Here is an 8,873-nt window from a genome sequence, read left to right on the forward strand (position 1 = left end):
TAAAGCAGCGCCATAAGTTGAGGTCATTAGTAAAAAGTGGAAACGTTATAAATCTCTTTACAATCCAGCCTATGTCCTTGAACCCATCATGTTTTAAAGCACTCTCACTTTGCATAGTTAAATGTTGCTGTTAAAGGATCAGAAGTGGACTATAGGCTTTTCAGAACTTTGGCATCTCTGTTGTATATGATCTACTGTATTTGCTTTCCAACACATTATGCCAGAGGATAGCACGAACACTTCTAGAAATTGCAAAAACTTGGAGAGTTTGAGGAGATGGGTGGGATGAAGAGTGCCATACTGATGAGTGCCTTCTTATCCTGCTGCCAGCAGGTTAATAAATCAGGATCAACCATTAGTTAGGGTTACCCGAAAACCCCATATTCATTCAAGCAAGGTGCAAATGGCACCTTTATACTCTTATTTCTTTTGTGGTGGAAAGATGTTGCTGAATTTGGTTACCTAAAATTCAAATGAAATTTGGAGGGGAAGAGAGAAATCATCCCATGAATATACCTGCAGTACTCCTCCCAGTGCTTTTGTAGTTGTTTCATTAACAGAATTTCACGCATAGAGTGACAGGGGAAAGTCTTTTCTGTTAAAGAAACAGCTAGTGCTCTGACATATGGTTAAGGGGAAAAGATATGGTGACGAGGTCTCTGGGTGTTAAACTTAGCTATATTTAAATGCAGTATGAAGTAAGTGTGCAAAATTTCACAGTGAGTTTACATCTTTTGCAGCCTCATTGATTCCAGTCAGTGTACTGAGTATAAATCAGTGCAGAATTTGGCCCTGTGTGTGTGGTATACGTTTATCTGCAAGGCTTATGGCACTTCAGCAATTATGCTTATTATAGGTCTATTTGTTATTGTACTTTAAATGTGTTAATTGCTCCTTCAGACAAATAATCACTTTGTAAAAAATTTGTTTTACTGTGTTTTTGAGGGAAGAAGTAATTTTGTCTGTCATTCACAGGAGCACTTGATCTTCACAGTTTGTCTGCATTATGAATATCCAGGAATAGAGGATTCCCTGGATGAAAGGAAGGAGGTTAATGTTGGGAAGCCTCTTATTGCTAAATTAGGCATTCATCATGGATTTAAGGAAAATTGTTGCAAGTCTAACAGACCTTTCCATACCCAAGCATCCACGCCTGTGGCAGCTGAATACTACCTCTCTCCTAATCACTGTCAACCAAATTCCTACCCAGGTGTTCACCATCCAAACTCCGCTCATTCAGACCATTTCAGGCAGCCAGAAGCATGCCATTGCAATGTGACTTTGAATGTGCTAACTTCAAGACAAGAAGCATGGACTTACTCATCCCACATAAGAAAGAATAATATACCAGTAGAGACAACTGATGACACTGTTGACCTGGGATTCAGCTTATCCAACAGCCTCAGATTATCTAAAAAGCAGTAGCTATCATCTCTGCAGAATGTACAGGAACCTCGATCCTGGGCTAAGGCACTCCAGCACTGATTGTACATTCTCTGCAGTGTGTTCATGTTTTGAGAGAAGACAGTACTGGGAATTGTGGGTTGGGTATGGGTTAGTATATTATCTCCTTGGAAACTTCTTAGATCCAAAGAGACAAGAATGGAATATAAACTAATTCTTCACTCCTGAATTTTTTTCAGCAGTGAAGATGGGTGTGGGATAATCATGGGGAGCTGGTGGCAAGAGAGATGGGGTGGAGAGTAGCTTGAGCTGGGTGCATGGGACCCCCACAGGAGCTAACCAGCAGGCACCCTGTTATTGGCTGCAACTGTGCCAGCCAGCAAAAGAACAGAGCAGCAAGCATGTAGCATTGAGAGGAAGTTGCATGTTTGTGGTGGGGAGGAGATGCACAGCAGAGGCCTTGTTCTTGTATCACAGGCTCTCTAGGAATACTGAAGCCTTGATGTCCTCAGCTGTTCCTGACATATCTCTATAATGACACATCCGTCTTAAAAGGCATGCACAATGGACCTGTTTCTAATCTTTAGTTTACAAAGGGATCAGTTTTCCTGTGCAAAAACAAAATGGAAAAAAATAGCAGTTAGAGGAGAAGAGAGGGAGAGGGAAAGCAGTAAAAAGAATGTCCACATTAATTAAACTAAGCTATATGTATACTTTATAAATGTAATTAAAATAGCATAGTAATAACTAAATGATAAATAGATTTTTTAGACTTTCCTGTTCTAACCTGCACCATCAGTTGAGTTTAACATTCTAATTTTCCTTTTATTTAAAAAATGGGAACTTCCAATTTCTTTAAAATGTTTGTGTGCAAGCGGAGCATGTCATACTATTCATAGATTCCAAGAGTAGTAGGTACCATTGTGATCTAGTCTGACCTCCTTTATAATACAGGGACATAGAATGTCCCCAAAATAATTCCTCTTTGAACTAGAATATGTCTTAAAAAAAAATCCATTTGTGATCTTAAATTTGTCCGTGATGGAGAATCTACCTTAACCTTTTGATAAATTGTTTCAGTGGTTAATTGCCCTCACTGTTTAAAACTTTGCACCTTATTTCCAGTCTGAATTTGTCTAGCTTTAACTTCCAAATGTTAGATCTTGTTATAACTGTTAGACTGAAGAGCCCATTATCAAATATCTATTCCCCAGGTAGATACTTATAGACTGTGATGAAGTCATCCCTTAACCTTCTCTTTGTTCAACTAAACAGATTGAGCTTCTTGAGTCTATCACTGTAAGGCTTGTTTTGTAATGCTTTAATCATTCTTGTGTTCTTTTGTGAACCCTCTCCAATTTATCAACATCCTTCTGTGGAACCTTGATGTCCAGTGCGTGGAAGAAATCACCAGATGACTGAAGAGCAGTAGGCTCAAGCTTAATGCAGGAAAGACAAAAGCAATAGTGGTAGGAAAGGGGGAAATGTTTTCAAGAATGGGCAAATAAAGCAATATCGCCAATTATCAAGGACACTGTACCACAAATCATTGAGGTGGAATGAAGCTACAGAATCATGCTGGATGCCTCACTATAGTGTTAGAGTGGTGAGAAACTCCTTCTTGCACCTTTGGATCAAATATTTGGAAGCTCTTCCAAAGTGTTACAGCTTTGCTGCTAATTAACTTCTGAAGAGATGACAGTTTCCTCTCCAGGACTACCACTAGGTTTACATTTTTTAAATAAGCGTTACCCCATTTGTTGTTTTGGAGTTTTGGAGAAGAGATATGAGGCTAAATTTAAGCCCTAGGTTTGTTTAGCATTAATATAAGTGCACATATAACACAGAGACCTATATTCAGTCTTGCAAGACCTGGTAAAAGCAGGAGTAATTTGTGCCTGATGTATGATGGCTGGGTGAGGGTTTGAGCTCAAATATGTGAGTGATGCTCCTGCACACCAGGCTCTGCTCTGGAATCATACACACGCCTGCTGTGGTGTTACAAAAATAACCCTGCACATTCCCCTCAAGGCCAAAACTAGTTCCTTTATTTTCCAAATAAAAACCTTACCCACAAATGTGAAATCCCCAGCTACCTAATGCAAACTCATCCAAGTGATATGAAGGACAAGAATCTCATCCAAGTCAGGCTGCAAAAGGTGTAAGATACATATGCAGAGGCACTGTTGCACAAACATTCCATGTTAGGCACCAATCTTGAAATTTACAGTGCACCAGCACACCTGTGTGTAGCTTCGTTGATGTCAACAAGATTCTGTCCTGCTTTAGTGAATTGTACGATCAGGGCCATAGGTTTCATGCTCATTACTAGAACTAAAGCTGCAGGGATTTACCCTTAATTTGATGTGTGGCTGGAAACTAGTTTCAAAGCAATAGGAGATAGGTTTCTAAAGATATCACAAAATATCTTGGTGCTCTGAAAGTATATTAAAAGTGTGGTCATAAATCAGCCTCATTCCTCCTCTAGTAATGTTGCTAACAGGTTGAGTAGCTGTGCATTTCATTTTTTCCTTTGTACAGTATATGCAATTATTAAATAATTTGTGTTAGTAAAATTTTTGCAGAACTTCACAATAAATGAAAAGGTAGGAAAAAATAAAGGATGAATCATTGCTTTAAGAATAAATGCTTATTGGTCTTGATAAGCTACATCAAAGATTCAATTTAAAATGCTGCACAGGTTTAGGTGGAACACATCCAAGCTTTTCAGATAGGCGGTCATTGAACAAAGATCTAGTTTAGAGGGGAGGAGTTAGTCTTGTAATTCTATGGTCCTATTATAAAACAAATTCTGTTCTCTGATATTTTGGCTGGAATATTGAGTAGACTCTACATATGGTTATTCTACATGGTGATGGAAATAATGAATGTCTCTAATCTCACCTGGAAATGGTTAATAGCATTATTGTGTGTAGGTGTGTAATGAAAATCTATAAATTCATCTGTGTTGAAAGATGGCTATTCCCTAGTGTCCGTTACCTCTATGTTAATGTATTATTTATTTACTAAATGACAAACAACTTTAACATAAATTCAAATAGACTAGCTTTTAGTCTTCTCTGGAAGAGTATAAAATAGTGAAACATTTTCTGATTTTTGACATATACCTGTGCATTTATTATTGTATAAACTGATTTTACATGAAAATTATAGCTTGAGATACAATGTAGTACAATAGGATACTTAGCTAAAAGTTTGTTGTAGTTTTATTTTTCATATTACAATTTTTAATTGTTTTCTACTGTTGCAATAAAATGTAATTCACAAAAAGATTTATACAGTAGCTTGTGTCCCTTTTTCTCTTCCTTTCAAACTTCAGTTAAAGACAATGCAAATCATAGAAATAGAGACCGGGGGGAATAGTGACTAAAAAAGGGAACTTAAAAGTCAAGAATGGCACCTGTATCTTCTGGTGACTGTCACAGAAATAGGAAGAGTTCTATTCTTGCATGGCACAGCTCATTGCATGGCCAATTCTGCAAAATTAGCAAGTGTTTTTGGATGTCTGGTTTTGGCCAACTTTAGAGATGGTTGAGCCTGAGAATCTGAATGAAATTCCCCTTAGCTTCAGCTGGAGCTGTATGTGATCAGTACCTCCTGAAAATCCGGCCCCTGTAGGTATCTCAAGTTGGACACCCAAAACTGGAAGCCCTGTTTGCACACTTAGAATTTATCATCTTTGTACCTCAGTTTCCCCATCTACAATGAGGATGGATAGTTCTTGACATCCTTTCAGGGGTGTCTAGGCTTAATTGATTGATACATGTAAAGCTTTTTGAGATATTTCAATAAAAGGTGCTAGAGAAGTTAAAATTATTTAATAAGACTTATGAAATTGGCGGGAGCCAGACAAGACTCTTGTGTGTGCACACTCGCACACACACATTTACAGGGTATGCTAGTTCGTTGAACAGAAAGGGAGATCTATCTGAGTGAAGTGGAACTGACCCTGGGCAAGCAGCCACAAGTGGAAGATGGGGAGTGGAAGGTCATGATTTTAAATTTGTTCATGATGGAGTATCTACCATAACCTTTGATAAATTATTTCAATAGATAATTACCCTCACTGTTTTAAAATTTACACCTTTTTCCAGTCTGACTTTGTCTAGCTTTAAATGTTGAACCTTGTTGTACCTTATGTGAATTTTGGATTTGCTACTTCCACTTTAGAGGGTGTACCAGTTAGCGGTTAAAAGGTAGTGTGACATAATTGACTATGTAACAATTACAACACATGGGGAACACCCACCAGACAGTATGCAATCAGTCTGGATAGGCCATTAGGAAGGACAATAAGACTTTGAAGATACTAATCTCCCTCCTTCCTGAGAAGTTTCCTGAGATGCTGCTTTGACACTGCAGGGTCAGGTGATCATGTCACCTGGTATTACACCCATCTTGGACTTCGTGTTTTTCCATTAAGAAAGGGGGGGGGGACTGGGAAACAAAGGATTCCCACCATATGCCAATCCTATTTAAGGCTGGGGAGTGAGTTAATCTTGGTGGTTCTCCACTGGCTCCCTGCCCAAGAAGGAAGACTGCTGAAAACACCTGGAGAAACAAGGGAACTAAGCTGGGGGAGGGCAGGGGAGGAACCCAAATGAGAAAGATCTAGCATGTAAAAGCAATACCTGGAGATTTAAGCTGCAAGCAGCGCAGTTTACCTTCAAGAAATTCTGCAACCTGCATAAAACAACTTTTCAGGTGAGAATTTGCTAATGTTAACTGATTAATTTAGTGTAATAAGCTTAGTTTGTGTGTTTTATTTATTTGCTCTGTGATCTGCTCTGTTCTGTTTGCTATCCCTTATAATCACTTAAAATCTACCTTGTGTAGTTAATAAACTTGTTTTTTCCTTATTCTAAAACCTAGTTTGTGCAATTCATAACTGGGGGAGGGTTAGGGTGACCAGATGTTAAGGGGAAAATATTGGGACTGCTGCGGGGGGGGGAGGGGGCGCTTTTTTTTTTTTACACTCACCCGTCCAGGAGTTCTGAAGAAATTCGGTGGAGAGCCCTTCAGTCATGGACGGTCTTTGGCAGTATTTCAGCGGTGGGTAATAAACCTTTCCGCCAAAGACAGAAGCACCCACCGCCGAAGACCGTCCGCGACTGAAGGACTCTCCGCCGAATTGCCGCCGAAGACCAAGAAACAAAATATCAGGACAAATGGCATCCCGACTGTACTCTGGTTGGGGCGTGGGACAAACTCCTCAAAATCGGGACAGTCCTGATTTTATTGAGACATCTGGTCACCCTAGAGAGGGGGCAAAAAGGCTGTGCATATCTTCCTCCACATTGAGGGAGGGAGCGAATTTCATGATCATACGCTGTATAGATCTCTATACAGTGCAAGACAATATGATTTTAGGTTTACACTCCAGAGGGTGTGTGCACTTGAATGATGAGCAATACCTGAGCTGAGTCTTCTGACAGAGCTGATTGCAGACTGTGTGATTCTACAGCTGGGTGTGTCCCTACCTCTGTGTGTGCGTGCCTGGCACAACAGGACAGGGTGAGGGAGCTCAGGCTGGTGAAATGGGTGGGCTCAGTGGGACCCCAGTACATCAGGTGGCATCCCAGAAGGTGGTCCAACCCATCACTGGTAGAACTAGTAGTCAAGTTCTGGGTTCTATTCCCAGCTCTGCCTGGGCATTGTATGACTTTGGACAAGTGAGTTAACATCCCTGAGCTTCAATTTCCACATCTGTAAAACAAGGGTAGTAACTAGAGGAGGTGAACAGAAATCTGGAATTTTGACTCAATGAAAATGTTGGAGGAAAATGTCAGCTTTCCATGGAAATTTGATTTTTTTTTCATTCAAAAAACCTGAACGGTTGTTTTTCAGGTTTTCAACAAAAAGTCTAAATTCTCCACAGGAAATTCCTCATTTTCTGACACTTAACTGCATCATGGAAATGTGGTGAGTAAAAGCTGTATATTAGAGCTGGCTGGGAAACTGTGTTTCACGTCTGTTTTTTAAAAAAATCCTGTGATGTTTTGGAAAGCATTTTGTCCTAAATCAGGACAAAGAGTAAAAACCTCGGGGAGGAGTGATATTTCAGAAGTGAAATTCTACAATATTATGTTTTGAAAATACTGAAATGCTCCTGCAGAGGGGATGCTTTTTGTTGTTTCTGAAATGAAATAAGCTGTCCCTAGCACCCTGGATGCCTCCCAAGCTTCCCCAGCAGAAAGGCTGGGCTATGGGTGTTGGGAAGGGCCTGGGCAGGTGGGTGAGCTCAATGGAAACCTGCCAGGAATTCATCAAAAAGTTAATTGAATTCAAATTGTTCCCACAGAATGTTTGGGACTTTGAATGGGCATTATCTAAAGGTTCCATTAGGAAACCTCCAACCAGGTCTAGTGTGTATCACCATTTATTACATGAGTGCACATTCAGGGAATCTGTTCTGCACTTGTTCCTCAAGCAAAACTCCTGTAATCCAGCTTTTTACGTGAGTGAAATGTCCTGTGTGTCCCTTTAATGACACTAAATTACCAGCAGTAGAATTTTTTTTTTTAAACTTAAGACTGAAACCTAGCTACTAGGATTTCTGTAAGTTTGTGTTTTATATGCAGAATGAAGGCAAACTTTAAAAAAAATGTTTTCTGTTTAGGATAATCAGCTAAGGAACAAACGAGTTTCTTACATTAATGCAGTGGTTCAATGTGACTGTATAATGTTACATAACGAGATGGTGGAGACCTTATAAACACAAACTAAAAATACAGTCTGTAAAGAAGGAAAGCTGCTTGGACACACTGGTGAGGAAAGGCAGTTCCAGTGTGTGAATTTCTTCTCCAGCCCTCCCACACTGGAGTGGACTGAGACTACAGGTAAAATCCTGGCCCTATTGACACCATTGGCAAACCTCCCATTGATTTCAATTGGGCCAAGATTTCTCTCTGTGTATGTTAAGTGGCATAGCCTAGAGAAATGATCATGCAACAGGGTGTGACGTTATCTGATTAAAATATGACTACATAGATCATGGTTGCAACCACTATTATATATTTGCAGGAAATCTTGTACAAAGGTTGTCAAGTGAGGTGTCTATGAAAAGGTTATGATTTGCTGGTTATGATTATACTATCTGTATGCATATATCATTTTTATATTTGAAGTTATAAGTATTGGCTCTATACCTGGATTTCAAATGTTTGCCCCTGGGGTCCCGCCCACAAGGTAGCTAATCAGCACATCTTGGAAGGACTATTCAAATTGAGTGACCCATCAAAAGAACACTTAACTGACAATGGACCATGGGAGACACCTATCTATACTTGATGGAATTTCCTGCTGTAACTAGGTGAAATCATATGGGCAAGGCCCATGTCCATGCAATCCAAACTCCATCTTGTTGCTGTAATTTTCCACAATAAGAACAATGGAATCCCATCCAAATGGCAAAAGCTATAAAAGGCCCTGCAAACACCTCTATTTTG

The 8,873-nt window shown here is 39.6% G+C and overlaps 1 protein-coding gene across 2 annotated transcripts in view; it reads left to right on the forward strand.

The window, feature by feature from the left end:
- The window catches only part of MALT1 (MALT1 paracaspase), a 72,355-nt gene extending 69,999 nt beyond the window's left edge, over positions 1 to 2,356 (forward strand). For both annotated transcript variants that reach the window (XM_039543203.1, XM_039543204.1), the window contains one exon: positions 976 to 2,356. In XM_039543203.1, the coding sequence (XP_039399137.1) occupies positions 976 to 1,425 (450 nt within the window). In that variant the 3' untranslated portion in view covers positions 1,426 to 2,356. The remainder of the gene's footprint in view (positions 1 to 975) is intronic.
- Positions 2,357 to 8,873: the final 6,517 nt, after the last annotated feature.

The sequence above is a fragment of the Mauremys reevesii genome, linkage group 6, assembly GCF_016161935.1.
Source record: "Mauremys reevesii isolate NIE-2019 linkage group 6, ASM1616193v1, whole genome shotgun sequence".
NCBI lineage: Eukaryota > Metazoa > Chordata > Testudines > Geoemydidae > Mauremys > Mauremys reevesii.